This window comes from Tricharina praecox (assembly GCF_024521635.1).
Source record: "Tricharina praecox strain CBS 144465 chromosome Unknown BZA05scaffold_2, whole genome shotgun sequence".
NCBI lineage: Eukaryota > Fungi > Ascomycota > Pezizomycetes > Pezizales > Pyronemataceae > Tricharina > Tricharina praecox.
In genome coordinates, this window is record NW_026250404.1 from 876,726 (window position 1) to 900,446 (window position 23,721).

General features: G+C 55.6%; 5 protein-coding genes across 5 annotated transcripts; 1 reads left to right on the plus strand and 4 right to left on the minus strand.

Annotated features, from left to right (window-relative positions):
• Positions 1 to 799: 799 nt before the first annotated feature.
• Positions 800 to 3,316, plus strand: BZA05DRAFT_367294 (Rad17 cell cycle checkpoint protein-domain-containing protein; the record flags this gene model as incomplete). The annotated part of the gene is made up of 1 exon (XM_051481560.1): positions 800 to 3,316. One exon carries the CDS (start codon positions 800 to 802, stop codon positions 3,314 to 3,316), a length of 2,517 nt encoding a protein of 838 aa, XP_051343470.1.
• A 96-nt stretch (positions 3,317 to 3,412) lies between these two features.
• Positions 3,413 to 5,320, minus strand: BZA05DRAFT_347146 (cytochrome P450). Its single transcript, XM_051481208.1, has 4 exons — positions 4,882 to 5,320; positions 4,446 to 4,809; positions 3,632 to 4,380; positions 3,413 to 3,573 (listed from the first exon to the last, which is right to left on the minus strand). The coding sequence occupies exons 1-4, from the start codon at positions 5,203 to 5,205 to the stop codon at positions 3,460 to 3,462; spliced, it is 1,551 nt and encodes a 516-aa protein (XP_051343471.1). The 5' UTR covers positions 5,206 to 5,320; the 3' UTR covers positions 3,413 to 3,459.
• A 1,453-nt stretch (positions 5,321 to 6,773) lies between these two features.
• On the minus strand, positions 6,774 to 8,333 carry BZA05DRAFT_331259 (S-adenosyl-L-methionine-dependent methyltransferase; the record flags this gene model as incomplete). The annotated part of the gene is made up of 4 exons (XM_051480580.1): positions 6,774 to 6,915; positions 6,992 to 7,276; positions 7,457 to 7,651; positions 7,789 to 8,333. 4 exons carry the CDS (start codon positions 8,331 to 8,333, stop codon positions 6,774 to 6,776), a joined length of 1,167 nt encoding a protein of 388 aa, XP_051343472.1.
• A 6,989-nt stretch (positions 8,334 to 15,322) lies between these two features.
• Positions 15,323 to 16,301, minus strand: BZA05DRAFT_384627 (uncharacterized protein). The gene has a single exon (XM_051482333.1). The coding sequence runs from the start codon at positions 16,004 to 16,006 to the stop codon at positions 15,365 to 15,367; it is 642 nt and encodes a 213-aa protein (XP_051343473.1). The 5' UTR covers positions 16,007 to 16,301; the 3' UTR covers positions 15,323 to 15,364.
• A 793-nt stretch (positions 16,302 to 17,094) lies between these two features.
• Positions 17,095 to 20,658, minus strand: BZA05DRAFT_470597 (uncharacterized protein; the record flags this gene model as incomplete). Its single annotated transcript, XM_051487909.1, has 3 exons — positions 17,095 to 18,422; positions 18,495 to 18,829; positions 20,579 to 20,658. The coding sequence occupies 3 exons, from the start codon at positions 20,656 to 20,658 to the stop codon at positions 17,095 to 17,097; spliced, it is 1,743 nt and encodes a 580-aa protein (XP_051343474.1).
• Positions 20,659 to 23,721: the final 3,063 nt, after the last annotated feature.

Consider the following 23,721-nt stretch of genomic DNA (forward strand, 5'->3'; position numbering starts at 1 on the left):
TCCGTAAGTCTACTAGGTACCTAACTAGCATCAGCCAAATCGTACGCCAGTCTATCCCGGCGACCTCGTTGTCTCGTCGTAAGCAGGTAACCGTCTGTCGAGACAAAGTCCCTCACTGATCATTGCTACCAGAGGCAATAACCGACTTGATCGTCCCAGGGATCTCCCCAAGCCGCTATTGCAGCCCCCCTCATTCGTACTCCGACCCTGAGGTGAGTGGGGTGAGCGAGGTGCGAATGGAAGAGTGAATGGCGAGGTGAATTACTCCACCACTGCCACTACCACTAGCCGGTAGCCATTCATCCTCAATGCTCATCTCGATTCTTCATACAGCCTAGCGAGTGACAAACAGTGAAAAAATCAACATTGCATTCGACCTTAATAGATCATGGCAGATTACATATCCCTTTTCCACCCGGCTGTCACAGAGCGTTGGCTGCGAGCTTGATACCGGTCCCCTATCGCTCTTCGCCTAGCCTCCCCTCAAGTCAAACCTCAACCCTCCCTACTCAACTTCGACTCCCCTCTCAATCCTCCCCACTCAACCTCGACTCCCCCCTCTACCCTCCCTACTAAACCTCGACTCCTCTATCGATCCTCCCCAATAAACCTCAACTCCCCTCGGCGAAACAAACACCTGATAATCAACAGTCTGCTACATAGTAGATGCATAGAGTGATCCGACATGATCCCCGCTACTTCGGCACGTGACCCGGCACTCGCTCGCGTCTCCATTGACGTAGCTATCCATGTACACGACCCAACCCAAACGACGACCCGCGTACACACTCTGCAAACAATGCCCGCCCGTCCACCAGCACAAAAGAAGAGACGCACCATCGTCGACAGCTCGGACGAGTCACAGCCCGCTCCAGCTCCCGCTCCCGCCTCTGCTCCTCGCGAAACTCGCGCCTCAAAGCCAAGGGCAGCTACCCGTCGCTCCACCACCACCACCACCGACACCGCCAGCACCACCACCACCACCGACACCGCCGCCGCCGCGAAACCACAACCCGCGAAAACGAAACCCGCGAAAGTAACACCCCCACCTCGGAATCCTGTGAAACCGAAAGCCAAGAAACTCACGGGCCAGTACAAATCGCTACACAGATTCTTCGGCGTTCCGCAGGGAGGAGGGTTTCCTGCCGCCACCCCTGCGGCGCCGGATGCATCGAGTCGGCAGTACACGCCTACTGCATCGCAGCATGAAGATGCCGATGATCTGATCGAGGATATTTCGGAAGATGATGAGGTGGTGCTGGTGCCAACGAGGCGGCGGACGGGAACGAAGGATGGATCGCTGGAGAAGCACCTTGTTGTGAGTAAACCTGGGGTTACCAAGGGTTTCGGACATTTACTGGGGATTAAGGCCCCACCTACGAAGCAAGAAGCTCGAACGACTACTGCCGCGGGGGTGATAAAAGCAGATAGACATAAGGCGGCGACCACTGCACCTGGATTACTGCCGCCGGAAGATACACGCACATGGCCAGAGAGGTTTGCGCCCACATCGGTGGAAGGGCTGGCATTGAATAGAACCAAAGTGAAAGAGGTTCGGATGTGGCTGGACTCTGTTTTCGAGGGGGGGAACCGGCAACGCGTGTGTGTCTTCCGTGGCTCGGCGGGGACGGGGAAGACGGCTACGTTAAATGCGTTGGCGAAGGAGATGGGGATTGAAATTCTAGAGTGGAGGAATCCGAGCAGTGGAGCAAGGGGCGAGGAGTATGGTGAGGACGGTGCGTTCTCGGCGGGCTTGAGCGGTCTCTTTGAGGAATTCGTGGGGAGAGCGGGAACGTTTGGATGCTTGGACTTGATCTCGTCGAGTGGGAAACCAGTATCGACGCAGTCATCACAGCCGTCAGCGGGGGATGATCGGAAGAAGAAACTTATCCTGATTGAGGATTTCCCCAACACTCTATTTACATCTTCGCCAGCGCCATTGCAGTCTTTCCGACATACGATCAAATCATTTCTAGCATTACCACCTCCCCCGGCCGAGGCACCACCGATACCGCCGTTAATCTTGATCATCACAGAGACCGCGAGCATAACAGGGCCAAACTCATTTACTGCGCATAGACTATTATCACCAGAGATCCTCCTCAATCCCTTGGTGAAAGAGATCGCCTTCAACAAGATTGCACCAACATTCATGTACCGGGCCCTCACTGCCATCATTGCTCGGGAGTCTCGGCTGTCGGGGCGGAAATTCGGCCCCAGCAAAGCTGTTCTGAGCACGTTGTCGACTAGTGGTGACATCCGTAGTGCAGTGATGGGCCTCGAGTTCCTGGCTATGAACGGTGATCTCCCTGGTATGGGCTTCACGATGCCCCTGACGCAAGCGAGGAAGCGCAAAAAGACAGAAGAGCAACCACTCGATGATGACGAACGAAAGATCCTTGAAGCGGTGACCCAACGTGAGAGCAGCTTTGGTATCTTCCACGCCGTTGGCAAGATAGTCTACGACAAACGGTACGGCGATGACCTCGGGGATCCATACGTACCGCAACAACCTCGTCCTCCCCTCCTAACACTCCCCTATCACCCTCGTGCCCCGCGCATCAACTTTGAAACGTTCATCGATGATACCGGCACGGATCCGCAAACCTTTATCGCCGGCATCCACGAGAACTTCCTCCTCTCGTGCAATCCCCGTGGCCTCAGCTGCCTCCCCACCAGCGACGAAGATGTCCTCGACACAGCGATTGCCTGCCTCGACTACCTCTCGGACAGCGACCTTCTCGCCTCCAAGGGGTTTGGCTACGACAACGAATTCTCTGACATCCGCTCGGACGAGATATCGTTCCACACAGCCGTCCGCGGCATCATGCTGTCACTCCCCAGCCCCGTTAAACGCTTTATTGAACCGAAAGTCAGCGCGCAGAAAATGTACTATCCCACCGCGACACGTCTGTGGAGGGACCGACAAGATGTCGGTGATGTCGTGGATTGGTATGTAGGAAAGCAACGGGCGATGGCACCTTGCAGCGGAGGAAAGAGGGAGGCGCTCGAAGAGCGGATGCCGTTTCAGGCTCTGATCGAGAGAAAGAGGCACTATGGTCCTCGTGGAGGCAGTTTTCTAAGGCAGTCGCCGGATCCGGCGACCAGCAAGGCCCTCGAGCGTGTCACGGTTTTCAAGGGCGTTAGACAGAGCGACGAGCCCATGGAGGCGGAGGAGGCGGCCGAAGCCGAGCAGCCGCGCGGTGGCAGGTGGAAGAGGAAAGAAAAGAAGACCGTGACATGGGCTGAGGATTTGATGGGGCCCGAGCTTGCAGAGAAGCTGGTGCTTAGCGATGATGATATCGAGGAGTTCTGAGAGAGATCTTTATTCTAGTACGAGTTGCAAGGTGCTGGCGTTTGTTTGAATACATTTTCACTTCTCTGGACGGCGGTCGGGGCTCTGTACTACAGTATTATAATAAAGTATCCGGTTTTTTTTGATGGGCTATATATTGTACACTACACACTGTTTTCGGCCTTGATTCTCCTTCTGAGCTTGACCATAAATCCGGACTGCCTCACAAACCAATGGTTAGACAGCTTCCACTCGCTCTTGGGATCCGCCAGAGTAATCTACCTCATTCGTCAGCAACGCCGCCGCCGCCGTCTTCTCACGCCGAGCAGAACATACCTCGTAGTCCCTCAGGATCTGCGGCACAAATTTATACATCTCAAGCCTAGAGATGTTCTTTCCAATGCAGGTCCTGGCGCCCGCTCCAAACGCGAGAATCCTGCCATCCATCCTCTTCTTCGATTCCTCGTCCGCCTCAATCCACCTCTCAGGTCTCCACACTTCGGCATCAGCGCCAAACACACTCTTATCCCTGTGCACCACCCACGCCGACATCCCCACCACCGTCCCGGCCTCAAACCTCCTCCCGCAGATCTCGCGTCCTCCCGCGGGGACAACGCGCTCCAGCATCATGCCCACCGCCGGGTGCAACCGCATCGCCTCGCGGACCACGGCGTCCAGGAACGGCAGCTGCTGACTCTGGTTCCAGCTGACTATTTCGCCCTCCGTGAGCACTCCTTGGGCCTCGGCCGCGGCAATCTCCGCGAGAAGCTTCTGCAGCGACGCCGGATTCTTGAGCAAGAAGTAGAATATGGTGCGGAGCGCGATCGCGGTCGTGTCCGATCCCGCATTCAGATTTGACACCGTCCATGACACGATGTGGCTCCGCGGGATCTTGTCGGGTGCTTTCTGGTGCGCCTGCACAAATTTTGTTAGGAAGTCCGGTCGCGGCTTGTCTGCCGAGGAGGAGGAGGCGAGGTGCGATTCCAAATGCTTCAGGGAAAAGCGCGCGACGTAGCTCGTTGTCGACGCGAAATGCGCCATCAATGGGTTCTTGCGCAGGAGGACATCTAGCCAGGGGAGTTGTCCTGCCGAAGGGAATGTCAGCGTGGACTCTAAATATGATATTCTGGGAGATGTCGGTGCGCCTCACCGACTAATGCCGCATACTCGAGATGCCGCTCGATCCCCGCCATGACGCCCTCGACATCCGTCCCCGTATCCAAGAAGCCAAGGCGGTTCCCAAACGTCAGCTCGCCGATGACGTCGAACGCGAAGAACTGCAGCCACATGCCCCAATCGCACACGGCATCGTTGGTAAACAGCTCGTTCATGCGCTTCTCAAAGCAGCGGATCGTGGAGTCCACCAGCGGCTCGTACCCCGTCAGCGTCGACTGCGAGTACATCCCCGCCACTGGCCGCCGCAACGATGTGTGCAAAGCCTCGGATGTCGTGTTGAACATCCCCTCGATCGATTGGCCGTTCGACATCGTTTGCTGCACGGGATAGAACTCGGACTAGCACACACACCTCATCAACCTCCCGCCCTCCCCCCTCCCACCAGCAACATCAGGAATCACCCCAATTACCTTAATATACCCCCTGCCGACACCATACACCTCTGCAATCCCCTCCGGATCGCTAATACTCACTAAATTCGGGCCGTAGCGAACAAACGTTCCATGCTTCTCATGCAGCTCGATCAGCGTGCGAATGCTCTGCTGCGACCACTGGTCGCAGAACCGGTACAGGTTCGAGACGCTGGCGAGCCAGGGGCCGGGAATGCCGCGGGTGGAGGCACGGCCGTAGCGGGTGTAGAGAAGGTAGCCGCCGAGAACGGCGAGCAAAGTGGCGAGCTTGTGTGGGAAGTCGATAGCTGCTGACAGCAGCGCGGGGATGTGGGAGGTGATCATTGAAGCGGAAATGGGAATGGGAATGGGAATGCTTCAGCCCGGGAATGGCGGGCGTAACTAAAGCTCCCTCTGTAGAGCTCGAGCTCCATCTTCTTATATCCCCCCCGTCGTCTTGTGATACATACGTGACATAATCCGGATATGGCGGCCATGCAGTCCACTTACTCCACCATCCCAGCACCCCAACTTATATGTACTCTACATATTGTACTCCACATATGTAGGGACGGGAATACGGGGGATCGGTTAAACGGGCCCAGCCCACGTGGATCCCCCGCCATTGCCGAGCACAGGGTTATTCATAATCGTTGTAAAGCATGGAGCCGTGGTTGGCAGATATACACAGGGTACACAGGGTATGTAGAGTAGAGCGGAGTGCTACAGCTCTAGAGTACAGGCGCTGCCGAGTGCCGACGACGGGTACGGGTACGGGCAACTGCTGGATGGAATAATTGTCCCGGATGGACAGACAGACAGACAGGTGTCGCGCGAGTGAAGGTCCTTAGTTTTGGTTTATTTAATCGCGATTGATCGCTCACGACCTAGGTACCATAGTTCTCTAGTTCATGGCAATATACATATGTATGCATACACTCCGTTTCCATATCCACAGTCCAACCCAACTCGTCTACGAAGAGGTCTCGGATCTTGAAGTGAGAGGATCGCCAACTGGCTGGCTCTTCCACTTTGGCCTCCGTGATACCGCCACGCTTTGGGTATGTACATAGGCAAGCGAGGGTTGGGGGGAGGGGGGGGGGGGGGGGGGTGGCACTTAGCGGCCTGGTTCCGTATTGGGCCGGCGCGAGTGAAGGGACGACCGATGATCTGTCGGGGGCAACTCTAGTTCGAGTGATAGGTATGCTACGCAAAAGGCCGAGATTTGGTACATATGACCCATCTCATCTGATGGCGGCGGCTTTCCGGTGGACTATTGGACACGCTAATCCGAGAAAGGCATAATTCAAGCCTGCTTGTTCGTGAATAATGGGTATCAAAGGCAGGATCTACCAGCGACTGTGAAGAGATGCAACCGAAAGGCTAGCTATCAAAAGTAATTATATAAGAACAAGAAACCAAGTATGTACAAAAGCGGTCTGCCTAATTACCAGAACAAGTTTAGTCTGTGGGCAGGACTCGCCGTGGTGTTACTCCCTACAGGCTACCACTGTCTGTCTGTCTAACCAACGACTTTTTCACCGGCACCTCCTCCGACAGCGGCGGCGGGGGCTGCAGCGACCGGCTCTTCCTCCATCTTCTCTGGCTCCGGGGATTGCACGATTGCCTCCGCCGTTCCCTTCGAAGATGGTGATGCTGCATCGGTCTCCGCCGCCTCCTCCGCCTCCTCCGCCTCCTCTTGCCCGGACTTGGCCCGTAATACTGTGTTTTCCTTCGACTCGGCCTCATCCACCCATTCTTCGCCTTCTTCCCCCTCCTCTATCCACTCCAGCTCCTCTTCCTCTTCCTCCTCCTCGTCAGATTGTCCCTCCAGCCGCGGTTTCCGTGCAACCATGACATGCCTGGTGGTGATTGTCAGAACCGCAAAGCACGAACATGCCCAGCGGAGGAACTTACATGTCGAAGTAACCGTGCACAGATTTGCTCTTGACCTCGTTCTCACAGTCCTGAAAGAGCTGCTTCGCATCGGCCGGGCTCATGCCCAAAAACCGTGTGAGCAAGCCCAGTCCATACGCCTCAAAGCCAGTTTGTATCCTGCCCATAGTTAGTCACACCGATTCCTTCCGCAGTCCCGCCTAGGCAGGCAGGGAGACAGGACAAGACAACTTACATCAACGTCATCCAATGGCCGAGCTCTTTCATTTTCTTATCGACCGGCCAAGTTCCCAGTGGCAACTTGACGACGTCGTCGCTGAGATCGACGAAGCCGGCATCTGTGAGGAATTCCAGCGGGTCGCCGGCCATTGTGAGCGGGCGTCCGGCCATTTTGGACGCTTTGTTGGCTAGATCGTAGAATCTCCAGAGCTTGGTCTTGTTGTGGTAGGAGTCGTCGTCGGATGCTATGTTGAATGTCGGGCATTCGAAGATTTCGATGTAGCCGCCGGGCTTCAGGGCTCTAGGACCACCAGCTGCGTTAGTTACTTCCTCGTGTCAGGGTAGGGTATGGAAGGTTTGGGAAGTGATCGATGCATATTCTCGACGAGTCCTGCGGACTCTCATCCCCTGTGAGAACGAAACAGAGTGCCAATGTCTTCCTTTGGCTGTAGCTCGGAACGGACTGGAATCAAACACTTACGTGAACACCTGCTCGATCAGTCTGGGCCAGTCCTCGGTCGACCCCAGCATTCCGCGGATATGGACGAAGTCAAACTCGCCATCAAACGTCCAGTCCGACTCGGCATCGTCCACAAAGAACTGCACGTTCGGCGGCACCCAGCCGGGCTGAATCGGCGACAGATCCGTGCCGATGATGGAGGCTTCCGGATACAATCTGTGCACGCACGCAAAAACTGCAATCAGCCCGGGACCGAACCGAGAATCAACTTGCGTGGTATGTTCTGTTCGATGTTCTTTGACACACCACCGGGCGGGAAGAGTGAGAGCGAGAGAGAATGGGGGCAGACTCACTCCGCCATGTCTATTGCCCAGATCCCCGTTCCCGTGCCCACATCGAGGATGTGTCGCGGCTTCCTCAGCGGCGCCAGATGGAGTTTCCCGCCAAGCATCAGCGAGTAGATGTGATGCATCATATCCAATCGATCCTGCTCGGCCTCGTCGTTGGGCAGCGCATACTGCCCCGCCCGGAAGCCATGGTATCTGCGCCCATTCTCGTACTCGTACTCAAACGCCGCCGACCCGATCGACGTCGTCTCGGAATCCAGACTGCTGCTCCCGCCGCTGTGGCTCCACGCATCGCAGTCGTCCACCTCGCTGTTGCTGTCCACTTCCAGCTGCGGCTGAGCCGCAGCCGATCGCTGCAGAGGCTGCCGCCGCAACGGCGCTGAGGACTCGCGACCACTGCTGCTGCAATAGTCGCCTTCGTCGGCTGAGCCGTCTTCGTCGTCGTCGTCGTCGTCGTCGTCGTCGTCGTTCTCGGCCTCGGCCCCGTTCTCCTCCCCCTCCCCGTTCTCGTGCCCGTCCTCTTCATCCTCATAGTTGGAATCCACCTCCATCAACGCATCTTCCGTGTGTTCTGTTATGCGTTCGGCGGAGTCGGGCATGTCGGCGATTGGGCGAATCGATGGTTGTCGAGGGGACTACTCGTAACAGTTATAGATAGTAGATGGATGACTCGATTCTGGGTGAGGGTTGGGTGGGTTGATAGCGGAGAGGAGGGGTTGTCGAAGCGGGCGGGACCAGGCTGGTTCGATGGCGGGACATAAGTACTCTACTCTACTCTCTCTCTCTCTCTCTCTCTCTCTCTCTCTCTTGGGGGGGCCGCCCCCATGAGGAGGCGGGGTGCTGAGGACCTGCATGCGCGATGCACGATGGCATTTGCGATTGGCCAGGGGCTGGGGGACGCGACCCACGAGGTGGAGTCTCGGTGTTACCGTGTTGAAATAAATGTAGCCCCTAGTACGCACGGACCGTGACGCTGTCCCATCCCTCCATCCATCCATCTGCTCTCGAGTATAGTATCATCATGGTATACATAGCATCATAATATAGCAGGTATCATAATAGTATCCTAATAGTATACCCAGTAAACATACCCAGCATACCATACTCTACATAACCCAGTACATGTGCGCTCCATCTAACCTGAGATCATGGCTTACTCCGCACACTTGTCCCGGCCCTGCCCTTCCCAGCACGGACCTGCCTTGCCAAAGCTTGCAAAGCTTGCGTCGTCTCCCTACCCGCATCCACGCCCACGGGTACTATGCGCTTCCCGCAATTAGAGCATGCCGTTACTGGGTTAGTCAGCTGTGTCCGGCTCGCTGGAAACGGGGCCACCCCACGCTGAGATTACACAGAACCATGCCTACGGTCCTACCTGCCGCTCAGCACATGGCGAGAAATCACATCGTGCCGCACGGGAGCACGCACACACGCCCCGCACGCATCCAGTGGAGGCGGGCGGGTTCCCCGTACTGCATCGCATCGTACCGCATCGTACCCTACCCCACGGTACCGTAGTTACCGTGCCGCACATGGCCAGGACCCAGACGCCGCACTGCCGCAGCCAGCTAAGCAAGCAAGCAAAGAACGTCCATGGCGGTGGAAACGAATCAGACCCCCTTCATATCCCAAACCCGACACTCCGGTCGAGGTGGGTAGAGTAGTTACCCACGACCACGAGGAGCGGAAAGTAAAGAACTCTACTCTACTCTGGGTAGCCACTAACGGGAGCACTTCCACTTGTCATGTCCCGGCCACGGAGGGACCGGTAACGGGAACGGGAACGTGAGCCCTCCCTTGAACCGCCAACCTTGCCATCGCGTGCCGCGTGTGCGGAGGGAGTACTCGAAAGTCGAAACCCCCCACTATATTCCAGTCCCTTCGCATCCTCCTCCTGGGTCCCGGGTCTTCATGTCCCCACCAGGTCTCCTCTCGCACACACGCACGCACAGGCCCACTCACTCGTCCATTCCACATTCCATTCAACCCGAACCCCACGTGAACCCCAGCAAACATGCAAACCGCCTTCCTGGGCCGATATGTAAAACCGGAGCACCTCCGATCCCGGCTCACCGCACCTCACTCTTCCCCGCCTAACTCATCCCCCCACACAGACACGACCTTTACTACTACTACTACACACAGAGTACTCTACCAACAATGTCCACACCCGCCGGAATCGAAACACTCCAGCGGATTCTCGCCGCGCTGCAAGAGCTGCGCACCGCCGTAGCCGCGGGACTGAACCCTGAGGTTGCAGCGCGGCTCGATAGTGTCGTCGCCAGCAGGGCCGATGAAATTTTGCGGTTGGGGGTGAGGGAGGCGAAGAGGGTGCAGATGCAGATGTTTTCGCAGAAGAAGATGGGGGAGGGGGGAGGGGGGTACATGGGGCAGGTAGCTGGAAGAGGGGAGGACAGAGAAAGCTAACGACGACCGGGTACTTGGAAGTCTGGGAACTGAATGATGAATCATACGATATTTGGAGTTTGGGGTTTGGGGTTTGGGGTTTGGGGTTTGAAACCGAACGGCTACCACATCGCAGGCCACATCGCAGCGCAGCGTAACTTAGCCATGGCCTAACGTGTAGAGTAGAGTGAGAGTATGTACCTACCGATGTAACGTGCCCGCTGCCCAGTGGCAGCAGCATCGGCCTCTTCTCAGGAAGCATTTCGATCGGAAAGCTGTACATATATGCCATAGGGCCGCAGACATCCGACCCTATCCGCGCCGCTGCTGGCTGGAGAATTGCTGCTACTTGCTGCTACTCTAGCAAGCCCCGTCCGGAAGGGGCGGTACTATCGCAGTAACTATGGGGGCACTGTCGGCCCAGGAGTCCAGGACTGAGTGAAGTGGAGTAGGGTAGAGTAGAGCACCCAGAGCAGAGCACGACAGGCACGGGCACGGAAGACGCAGAAGGTGCGGTCAATCTCCGATGATGCTACAGTGCTACAGTGCTACGTTGCTACAAATCACGGAGCGAGTTTGAACGCTTGAACGCTGCGCGCGGGCGGCAAGCCCGGCGTGGACTCTGTGGGCACTGTGCAAGCTGATCTTGTGATGTGAAAACGAGCTAGGTAACTGAGGTAGAGGCTGCGCATGTATCCAGTAATAGGGTGAGTGAGTGAAGGGCACTTCTGGCCAGCAGCCAGCTCCGGCTCGCCCCGTCGTCGTTGGTGCATAAAGGACGGTCCCGGTGAAACTGTTAACTGGGCACCCCCGCGGCCTTGTGTTCGTTGCTATCCCACCACGCCGGCGCCGGCGTACTCTACTTTGCTTTGCTTTGCGTTGCATCTAACCGAGCAAGGCCAAGGGAAATCCCGTGAAACGGAAGCCCCGTACTCTAGAATAGACTCTCAGAGTTCCCTTACCGGATCGAGAAGCTCTGGCGACAGTAAAATCTTACTTACGTTCGTGTACGGTGTAGCACCTCAGCCTGGCTTCGTATCCGTAGCATCTAGTTGAACTGTTCTGAAGCACCTATGTAGTATGTAGGTAGAGTAGGAGGTAGGTGGCCTGTTGATAGCGGCGAGCGGTGATAGACCGGTATGCAACCAAACCAGGTGGCCGAATAGGTAGCGCCTGTGGTTACAATTCTTCCGTCGCTCAATAGCTCGGTCTCGCGAACCTCCCTTCTCCCCAGGGCCCACACACATACACGGTGACCCCAGAAGAAATACATATCTGCGTATCATATGTACAGCAGAGGATTAGAGTTGCGGGGGGTTCCCCATCCTCGGACTGTACTCTACATACTCTTCCCCCGCAGTACTCTACCTAGCCCAATCCGCACCAAAAGCTAGGACTTGCCACGTTGAGACCTGCTACCTTGGGCACTCCTACGTATGCCTTCGTATAGGTAGTGGTAGTGGTTTGGACGAACGAAAGTCGCAAGAATGCGGTGTAAGTTGTACTGGTACCATGGCCGTGGAATCTTCAAGGAAGCCGTGGGTTGTAAAATAGATGCACACTCTTGTCACGACTCACGACCCACGACCCACGACCCACGAGTCACGAGGCTTAGGCAATGGAAGCCCGGCGTCCTCTAGAGTATCTAGTTCGATGGGTCTAAGGTCTAAGGTAGTAGTTAAGCACCAATACCACTGTGGCGGAGCAAGAGGAGGAGGAGCTGTCGATGAGAGGAGGATCTGTCCGGTGTCGGTGAGAGGAGGAAGTGAAGGAGGAGGAGGAGCTGTCGGCGGGAGAGACCGAACATGGTTAGTAGTGGACATCAACGTTGGCGGGGATCAACATTGGCGGCCATGGCGGGGTCGTCTTCGTCTGCGTCTTCTCTCTCTCTCTCTTCATCATCTATAGAATAGGTAGACGATCAACCACCATATCTCCTCTTTCTTCCATGTGTCGAATTCAGCTATGCCCCACACTTTCCGAAGGGAACTCTGCCGGCCTTCCGGCCCCAACACGACGGGGGATGCAACCAGTCTCGTAGCAAGCCTTGCTGATCCGATTAACTTCTCCTCCTCCTCCGAGTTGGCCGACTGACCGACTGATCGACAGGTTGACAGACCGACTGCCCGACTGCCCGATGTTCGACTTATGTATCGATGTAGAAGCTGGACGCGAGTACATACGGTGGCAGAACAGCACGGCATCCACCCACCATCCACCATCCGCGCTGAGTCCACTGCTAGCATAACTATCGGGAATGATATGTCATCACATGTATGTACATAGGTCCGCACCACCAAAACGGCAACACGCAAATCAAGGTCCGGAGAGCTGCGGCATCCGACTTCACGAGCGTTCCGTTCCGTCAACCACCGTTAGTTAGCCCATCATTAGCCATCATTAGCCCATCATTAGCCACCGTCAAGCTGCAGAGCCAGGAGCGAGGAGCGAGCTATGTTAGTTAGCTAGCGCATCCGCAAGCAAGCCAAAATGCTGGTCTGATCTGGTCTGGTCTGTTCCCCATCCCGAGCTTCCGTCCGCTGGTTGGAATTTGGAAAAGCTTCCTAGCATCACAGACAGCGCGGTGGATGCGGAAGCGGGAAGCCACGAAGTACGTACTACCTATGCTATAGCGTGATAACTTCGGAACCCCTTCCGAAGAATGAGACCAGAGTACCTAGTGGCCTTCGCCCGACGCCCGTCGGCTGCGGCCTGCAGTCGGTTATGTACATACGCTAAGGAATCGCAATTCAACTCGCTCGCTCGCTAACGCGGATGAGGGGCTTTACCGACGATTGTGTCTATGCATTGGACACACCGCGAGGTGGAGACCCCGAATAACGTGCCTATGTACGTGTTTACCGGCTTGCTACCTAGTTCGGCTACAGGGTGGAGGTGCTAGCTAACTATGTGGAGGCAGAGGGATGAGGGATGAGTGCACAGGTTCCATTGTGAATCATGATAGTTGTCAGTTTCAACATCGGTCACTCGGACAGCGGGTGATATTCTATGCCCCTGACATTCGATTATTCGCTACGACAGCGCGTCCATACATAGACTCGGACGCTACATAGGCCTAGTTAAAACTTAACTATCCTCTCTCGTCACCCTTGCACAATCCCCGATCCCGACTCCCGAGCGATTCAATGCTACTAATAGCACTAGTTATCTGCTTAGTTAGGGGGCCTCCTATCATAGCAACCTAACGATAGTTACGCACCTACAAGAAGAGGCCACCTGTGCAGATTTCAGGAAACCGCAACTATGGATTCTTCGCAATCAAACCATCTGTGGATACTCGGATACTCCCTGGCGGCGGCCATTCCTAACCTGAATCTTTCCCCGCAGCCTGTGCTTCGACTACGCAGAGAGAGCTAGGGCGACGCTTCGTTTGGAGACTCGCTTGCCAAGGCCGCGACGTCAAGGGCGCTGTCGCAAGAGCTTGGGGCCGGTGCCGGGGTGTCGGTAGTGGCCCGTAGATACCTATGCGGGCTGCTGCGACCTTCCTACATCATACCTACGAGCCTACTGGTAACTCCATATCTATGACCTATACGAGCTCGCGAGATTCCTGTGATTAATATAGCCAGATTACTCCATACATACCTACCTGGAAGTGGAGCGAAAACGACCGCGTCGGATTCAACAAGGGCTGACGAGACGTTTGTAATAGGTATCTTAGGTACATAGTCGGCTCCGGACTGACAGAATTTGCAATCGCGTGGGGCAAGCAATGGAAATTCCACAGTTGCGGTAGGTAGGCAGGTCTCCCGGAGATATTGGCTCTTTTCAGATAAAGCTGCGGAGAGGATCTATCGACCGCCCCCGGCCGGCGGCGCCCCCCATCCCCGGGCCCGGAAAGTGAGAGCTACCCAGTAAATGTCTAACTTTTCGCGGAGGGCGGAATATATATAACTGACTCAGATTCAGGACCCAGAACGGCGGACCGGGCCCAAGTTGTCACCGTTCTGCCATACATAGGTACACGATCCCATAGCCACGGAGACTGGGTTAGTACCGCTCTATCTAGTTACTATAAAGCGACTTTCTTGACGAACTGAAGATTTTCCACGTGATCCTAGAGAAATCCTACGCTAATACTATTTACATGTTTAAGCATATATGGGCCATGGCAGCTTTGTCATAAACCGAAATCCGAGCTCCAGTTGCGAATCCGAATCACGGATTCGTGTAATTCAGGCCGACGATGATGCAAGTCGTCAGCCACCGGCGCAGTCACACAGGTCTCTGGATGCAATACCGACGCCACATATACCCCTCGCATACGAGTTGAACATCACCTGCACCGGTTGCACAGATGATGGAGAACACGACCTCATACATAGCCATCCTTCTCCTACGCGAGTTCCTTAATCCTCACCTCCTCACCCCCTTCCCCACTCCACTCCCCACCCACCGCCGCCGAAAGTCATGACACAGTCGATTACACCGTGAGTATATCATTTCTCGCATGTCAGCGTGCGCGCTGCTTGGGACTGCCCGGATCGGATGGCTCTGCCTCGTGGGGGCCTTACCCTTGCGGTGGATCTCCCCCCTCCCCCCTCCCCACGTCTCGATATTTGCTCGGAACGTGGCAGCGCCGTGGCAGGGTTGCTTCTTCATATACGAACAAACGCTCGGGCCTTCTTCCATCTACCTACCACTCTATTAGATACCCTGGCGGTAAATTGTGTCGCGCGCTCGGTACCGAGCGTCTGTCTCGCTTGGCTGATGGCTGATGGCTGATGGCTGATGGCTGATGGCTGATGATAATGGTGGTTATCTCAGAGCAAACACGGCGGACCGACTTGGAAGTCTTGCGCCGGAACTGCTGAAGGGGATACTGGACGAGCTCTCGATCCTGAACCTGTGCACTCTATCCCGCACCAGCCGCGGCTTCCGTCGCTACGTGAGCCCGCTAATCGACCACCAAGTCTCTCAGCTGGACGCGGACACTGTGGGTCCCATAATCGACCTACTCATTGCCACACCCGGGTCTACGGCATCGGATGCGCCGATCGCCGACGTCCAAAAAATCTGCCTTAACCCCACGCTGCGGCGTAAAATGCTCGGGTACCAGGAAGCGCGCGCGCGCTCGGTGGACACCAAACACGTCGGCTCCCACAAGTTCTACGGGTTCCTACGGACGCTCGTCGAGCGCTCCGACTTTGCCGCGCTATTCGCGGCCGCAGCGGGGAACACGCGCGCGCTGCAGCTGCTCGCGGACACGCACTGGGCACCCTACCACGGCGTGCTGTACTACGCCGCGCGCTGGGAGCTGGGCTACTGCAATCCGTTCGTGCCGCCGCCGGAGGCGCCGAAGGAGGAAGTCGACTACGACAGCTACTGGAACCGGCGGGCGCCGCGCGGCGAACCGCGCTCGCCCGGCGTCGTCGACGTCGTGCTCCAGATGAAGCTCCCAGAGCGCTTCCGACGTGCGCTGCTCCACGAGCAGGCGCCCTGCTTCCTGCCAAGGCAGGCTTACGGCAGAGGCACTTACCGCCCCTGGCCTCTCAGCGGGAGTAATCTGATCCTCCGCATCTGCTCCGCCGAGCCGTCCGATAGCGCGGCCGCCGCGAGGATCATAGGGAAGATGCTCGCGCTGCTCGAAGACGCCCCGAGGGACGACTGGTGCGAGTGTCTGCACCAGTGCTTTAGCTACTGCGAAGTCCCGCGCTGGGGCGAGGGTAGGGAGCCGAAGATCCTGCTGGCTTGGTGGAAGTGTTTGGCGCCGCGTGGGGGGACGGAGGAAGGTTTTGAGGGTGACGGTTGGTACCCGCTTACGAGACGACTGTGCTGGAGAGGACTCGGAAATCATTTCTGAACAATTACGAGGCCAAATTGATCTTGTCTTTCATACCAGTCCGGTGTAGCTGTGTATTTTTTTCTTCGAGTGAGTTATGGATACTTCTGTGTAATCAAAGGATGCGGGAGGATTTAGGGTAGCGATATGGTCTCGGTATGGTATTTATGCACGCATAATCAATTGTGTCAAACTTTGGTCGCCCGGAGTCGTCGGCACGAATAAGGTTTTGCGGTGGAAGGTCGAGTCTCGAGACCGAGTCTCGGCGGCCGCGACAGACTGTCGACGAGTACCATATGGTTACGCACACACACCTCCGACAACCACACCAACCTTCCGAAAATGCCAAGACTATGCGTTGGCACACCAAATGCCCCGCTCACTTTGACTTCAGGATTCATGTGGCGTGTGTGTCCACTCTTTCCGACCGCGGATTGAGTGCCCCGACCGACGAATTCGACGACGATGAGCATGAAGCGATAGAGATCAATCGAGCCTCGGTCCCTGGCCGGAGAACTGCACCACCACGGGTGCTACGTCCGAACCTCTGAAGAAGTCTCACCATCGCTTCCCCGCACATCATCATCGATTTCAGGCTGGCCTTGGGTAAAACCCCGATCTCGGGCATGGTCCTTGGCCCTTGGGTGGCCAAGTAAGATATGGTGCCTAGATAGAGCGCAGTGATCGGGGCGGGGCGCCGCACCTTAGGCGGCCGAGGACCGACCCGTCCGTCAGTCCGAGGCGAGGACCTGACGGACAGATTTTACAACCGTGACCCGTCTTTCCCAGGCTCGGACTGCCCGGCATTTTGACCGTCCGGACTGGACGATGGAGAACATACACTGCATCTCTGCGATTGGCTTCGTTAAGGCATATAGTAAATTCACGCGTTACAAGCTATCATTCACATGCACGATTGAGTTCGGATGATTTTAGCAGCGTTTCACTTCACGAAAAACAGTCTATTAACAGGTTCAGTCAAGTTTTATTAAAGAAGAAGTAAGATCTAGGAGTGTGTTGCGATTCGAGTCAGTCGGTAATCTAATCGTAGCATTTTCCTGTCAGATGTAACCAAATGTAACCAAATCGACTTGTACCACCAATCAGAAGTTCTCCAAGTTGAAGTGAACCTTGCGACCGCGGGATTTGCTGCGGTTGCGAGGCGGCTGCTGGGTGGCGTCGGTAACCTTGAGGGCATTGAGGCGCTTCGTCAGGTCTTCATTCGAATCCGCGGACCCGAATTCCTTGCTAAGCATCTCCCTGATGGCGGCGCGCTCGCGCTCCTCTTCGGCGTCCTGAATGGCCTTCCTCGCGGCTTCCTCCTTGGAATTCTGCTCGTCCTCCATCCTTATGAACTCGTCGTACTGCGTCTGTGCAAAGTGCAGCTGCTTCTGGATTTCGGTGATCACTCGCTGCTCCTCTTCAGCCTGAGCCTGAGCCTGGATGGCGCGCTGAGCGGCTTCATCGTCTGCAGCTTTCTTGAGAGCCGCTTGCTTAGCTGCCTCCTCGGCTTGCTGTTCCTTAGCCGCCTCAGCCCAGCGGCGCTCGATCTCCGCTTGCTGCTCCTTAGCCACTTCGACAGCCCAGCGGCGCTCCATCTCAGCTTGCTGCTCCTTAGCCGCTTCAGCCCGGCGGCGCTCCATCTCCGCTTTCTGCTCCTTAGCCGCTTCAGCCCAGCGGCGCTCGACCTCGGCTTGCTGGGCTGCGACATTCTGATTGTGGTAGACAGCGGAGTCGGTAGCCTCTTTGTGCGCAGCTGTGAGTCTGGTGATAGCCTCTTCCAGTGCCTTCTTGTGTTTCTCGGCCTCGGTAGCGAAAATCTTAGCCGTGTCAGCCTTTGACCTAGCCGCAGCCTTGTTGAGTTCATCAGCGATAAACTTGGCCGTGTCGGCTTTTGCGGCGGCTTCGATCTTGGCTAGTTCGGTGGCCAAATGATTAGAAAAATCCTGTTTAGCAGAAGCCTCGGCTTTGGCAAGCTCCTGCTGGTAGACTCTGCTGGCCTCAGCTGCGGCAGCCTCGGATTCTTCCAGCTTCTTGAGCAACTTGGCCTCTTCCTCGAGTTTATACTTCAGAGTTACAGTGGCCTCGTCAGCATCCTGCTTAGCCTTCTGAAGCTCCGCAGCAAGATCGGCCTTCTGTTTGGCTTCAGCTTCCTCCTGGAGTCTCGCCCGTTCCGCCCTCTCAGCGGCTTCCCTCTTAGCCTTTTCCTTCCAAGCCTCGATTTCCTGGGCCAAGAGCTCCTCACGACGACGATCGCGCTGACACAAGCTGCACCTGTCGCAGCACTCCATCCGGTCTTCATCTTCACTGTAGGAAATCGAGATACCGCAGACGGAGCATGAGGAAGTTTGGATCTGGATACTAATGTTCCCACCGGCTGGATTCGAGAAAGACCTACGTCCGCCTTGGTCGTAGGGCCGTGGGTTGGGGTCTAATAGCGACTAGTGGTCAGTATTCAACTTCATAGAACCAATAGGCGAGTGACCAAAGGTTTTGAACGAACCTGGGAACGAACCTGGCATAGGCTCCCTCGGATGAAAAACGCAGGGCGGTTTCGCGAAGCCGCTGGGGATGAACGGCCCAGTGTGAAGAGGCTGAACAACGAACTGAGGTTGCCTATCGCCGATCGGCTGCGCATCGGGAGAAACAGGGAAGAATCCGGTGGTGGACCAGAAGCCGCCCGGCATGCAGCCGACTGGGGGCAACGGACCGACATGCTGAGCTCCCATAGGAACAGCGGTGATTGGAGCTCCCTGAGGAATCTTCGCATGGGGAGATGGGTCCACACAGACCGGTGGTGGGTGGTAGAACACCGGAGGTGGGCGCGATTGTCCTGGGCTAACGGTGAGGGATTTGTCAGCACCGCATTGTTGTTTGCGTAAGCTCGGAGAGGATGAGAAATGAGAGGGAGGACCATACACCGTAGGTTGTCTCACAACCACGGCAGGTTGATGATAATACAACGGCATGATGGATTTGTGCTGCGAACGGTATACAACTGGCCGAAGACGGATGCGGAATAGAGGGGGAGGGGTGAGAAGGTAGTGGTGGTGTGGTGGTGGTGTGGTGATGATGGTGATGTAGTGATAGAAGGCGGATGTGTGATTGGGGATATGTGATTGGGATTGGTGATTGGGATGTGTGATTGGGATGTGTGATTGGGGTAGGGCTCGGGAGATCGTGGTTTGCTGTGGAGTTTTAGATGGGACGAACCCTAACTGCCGCCAACCAATTGCAAGTCTAACCGGAGTGAAGATGAGTAGGTACGTAATTCAGTATTCTTATGCAAACGGCGACGATCGTGATGGTGACCGTGGGAGGATCGTGGTTGGCCGCTGCAACGGGAAGCACTAGCGCGTTCACTGCCGCGGGATGCCAATCACTGCCGCGGGATGCCAAGGCGATCGTCTAAATGTGGTAACAGACGCAGCGCTTGGCGAATTAGAGCTTCCACGCGGTATCGAAGCGCGCCACATGGGCACAGCGAGTCCGTCTTGCTTTCTTAAATTCCATCTTATCCTACGCTGACTCTGCAGCCGCGCGTGCAGCAGCCCGCATTCTGGGGCTTGAGCCGCACTTCGTCTATCTACCTAACTGATCAACGATGCAACTGCCATATGGCATGCGACGCTGCAGAAACCCCCGATTACGTACCCACACAAGACGGCATCACACCACTATATGTCCCCCGGCACATTAACAACATACCATACTATTCCATGCTCGACGTGCTGGCAGTTATTCACTTTTGGGCTTTTTCCGGCGGTTCTTCTCATAACAAGCAAGCACGTAGGTGCACACATTCTTAGCTCCCCCACGCTCGGCCGCCCAGATCCCCATGGAAGAGCCCAGATTCTACGAGTGCGAGCTGAAAATCTTCCTCAGTGGCTCCTACGATGCAGTGAGCTCTGGCCTCCCAAGACCGAGCCAACGGGAATTCAACTGCAAGACGGCATGTTTCGCATTTTTTCCTGCGCTTTGCTGTCACCGCGCGCCGGCGATACCCAATAGATGTATAGACTGCGCTGTGTTGTCTGGACTCACCCAACCACAGTCTTGACTGCGATAGATGACGGCGTTGTACTGCAAGATTCCTCACAGGAGTGGGGATGGCACTAGCCAGAAGCGACATCTTCCATCCTCTGGACCCCGCACTAACCAACTACCTACTTACCGGCACTCCGAGAGAGAGAAAAAGGTACTTGTGGACAGCCGTCCTTTCGGTATACAGAGAAGTCCTTTCTTTGCTTGCTGGATTTCGACGGATCCTGCCACGGAAATCTGTCCCGATCGCAGGAGATCGGGGCACTCCCAATCCTCGTGCTATATAACAGCCTCTATCCTCGTTCCTGTCTTCTTTCCCACCCACTTCGCGTGATTTCTACTGCTGGCCGACCACGGTCCATTCCGTGATGGTAGTGTTGCGTTATAACCTGCGAACGACACTTTCCGATCTCCTGGATCTCATCCGAGGACGCGGGGGCGAGCCCTTCTGCAGCCGCGGCTGCATTATGAACCGGATTGGCGCCCCAATTGTAACCTGCCTTACGTATCCTTCGCGCTCGCTCGCCCAACCCTCATACATACCTTAACGTCGCGGCATCTCCTTGGACCTGGCAGACACCCTCCGTGTGAATGTCACGCACACGGGGAATAATATCAGCCATTGGAAGAAATCAGAGAGAAAAAGGCTTTCAAGGCTAGGATGGCGGGGATGATCGGCCGGACGAGATATGTTTTGCCCCGCCCACCCGCCGGTCAATCACCAGCACGCAAGCTTAGGCATGTCGATTAAGCCTCCGAACATATAGACCAGTCATGCAATCTGTTGCGGCTGACCACAGCGGACGGACTAGCCTGGAACGTGTTGAATTCTGGTTCATCGAAGCATGCGCATTTAGAGAAGAAGAATCCTAACGCAGCCGATAAGGTGCATGCTATCGACTGTCGGAGCCAATTGGACCAGTGATTCACCAACTATGGACCACACAGTATGTACGTACTACATGTAATCTGATATCCACTGGTGACGCAACCGCGCTCCGCACCCCACTCGGAGCTTTAACTTGCTGTTCAGATGCACTTTGCATTCCGGAAGATCAACTCTGGTCGCGGATGTTCCCGTACCCGTGCAGACCGGCATCGCCAATTCAGACCATACGGCGCCTGCGTTTAGAGAAGGGTGACACAAACAGCCTATAGGACCAACATATGACAACCTCCGCAATGCACCAGAATGAGCTTGGGTCCAGGTGATTGGTGCCCGAGGTTGCTCCTGTGACCTTATCGGGGGTGTTCATTCGGCGCCGACTGCTGCTGTTGTCCCTTCCGACGCTACTATACCCCGGATTTTCTCCGTCCATTGGTGTGCGCACAGTTGAGATGCTGGCCACATATCGCTATCATAACACGACAAACCCTGAGAGGTATGAATCGCGCCCCTTCCATTGCTGACAATTGCTAACAAACCCAACCGGCTCAATTTAGTCACTTTGGAATGCAAGCGTCCAATACCGCCCCGTGTCAGCACCTCTCTCCGAGTCCATATATGCACCTGTTCGAGATGCATACCCAGATCCTACAGATTACAGAGGTCGGGGCAACCCTCTTGGTCGACTCGTAGCACGCAACGGCCATCCTCGAGCTTTCTTTGAGGATTCGTTCTCCCGTCCGGGCGATTCTCCCAGTGTCTCGGCAACTCGTCCAAGTGGGGGGGGGGCTTGCCGGCATATACACAAGAAGACCAACTAGGCACTCACGGAAAAAGAAAGCACCTGCGTGCGCACGTGCATGCACATGCGTACATCGACGCAGTGCAGGACCAACCGCCTCAATGATCCGCCATTCAGCCAATGCCATCGAACCATAGCGGCAGAAAGTGCTAGGAGTGGTGTCTCGTGCCTAAAAGCTCCCCCCAATGGTTCTATGCTGCGGGATAACGCTGCATTGGCTTTGCGTGGCCCCATAGCACCAGATCTTGTCTATGCCGTCAGATTGCAGATGCGGGGTTTGGGTTTACCAGCTGTTCGACAGGACTAGAGCTGAAACCGTGGGCAGCCATTCGATGTGCAGCCAGTCCCTGCAGAAACTCCCCCCGGTTACGCAAGGCATGTCCACACCCACAATCCACATCACCTAGGTACATCTCAGAAGGTCAGAACATCGGCCGCAGAAGCTGTAATAACCGGAGATCATCAGTCGCAGAAACCATAATAATCAAAAGTAGACTGTTTCCACCGAGGGGTTGAGTGACTGCCGTATGTACCATGATCATATATTGACATATTCACTCACGAACTCGGCCCGGTCAGGATTTGTTGGAACAATTTTTCAAAATGCAAAAACAGACACGTAAGAAGCCTCTTAGCAGTTATGTGTACGACCCTGCCCACGGCCAGTCTGAAGGAAAGAAAAAAACAGCCGGTTATGCAACGAGAAACAATTTCTGATCATGATCTAATGCAAAACAGGCCTCAATCAACGCAAATGCAAACAAAAAACACGTGAATTTGATCCGTCGTATACTGGTATTGCGGCCGTGGGTATCGTTAGGTGGGTTCGCACTGACGCAGCTGGGTGGTGGAGATGCAATCAAATGCATACGGTCCCACAGTTGGGGCAGCACTAAACAGTTCGGATTAGCATTTCGACTACGGCCTTTATACGATCTCGATCGATGAGATAGATACCTTTCCTCTAATGACCCACTGCTCCGTGCCTTCCTCGAGACATTTGGGGCAACGGATGCCAGGAATCTGATTCTAAATTTAGCCGAGTTCTCAACGGAGTGGACTGAAGGATGCGGAATCAACAGTTCTGCGGCCTCGTCCTGTACGTGAATATGTACAGGAGTATGGCCGCGGACCGTGGCACGATTTTGGTAGGATATTGCTTGTAGTTCGCAGGATCTGACCCGTTCGAGTGCATCCGGAACGGGAATCTGATCACTCAGGCCGGTGATCGTTTTTCTTCCCGTCCGGGATGACGCCATTCCCATCAACGTGGGACAGCCATGATCCTGCGAACTACACGCCAACACCCTACAAACATCGTCCTGGGAATTCGGCCCCCACCCTCCTCCCCCTCCCCCGTCCCCACCCGGGGCCTGTTCATCCCTAATGCAGTGTTCTAGGAGTGGCGATATCAGACCACTTACTCCTGTGTGGCCTATCGCGTTTGCCTCAACATCCCAGCCGATGATTGACTCAATGGAAACCGCTTGCTCGAAGCAATCGAGGTGTCCCATGGACTCGGATTCGAACGAACCCGGAAACATAGCGTCGGTAGTGGGGAACATCTCGAAGTGATGGGATTTCGGATTTTGGATTGGGGTGAAGCTTGGAGTGGAGGTGCCCGTGGGGTATATACTGAGGTTTGTATACTGGTTATACTGATCGGTAGATAGCGAGTTGTTTGGAGCGGAGGGGTAGCTGGTTGATTTTGCTGAATATCTTCGCTGACTCTGCTGGGCCTTTTATAGATCAGACTGATGGATTGTCGTCCAAGTGGAAAACCGGTCATACCGGGAAGGATTCCAGAACGGGGCACAAATTAAAGACATAACTCGAGTAGATGGGCGAGGTTATTTCTCCAGGTACCTCCCCCCCCTCCCTCCCTCCCCTCCCCTGTCGACTCACAAAGGACCGGCGCGGATCATTCTTTGTTTTTTCTATATTCCTTTCTCCGCTCTATGCTCTGCTCTGTCTACTGTTACGCCCTCACCCGCTCAC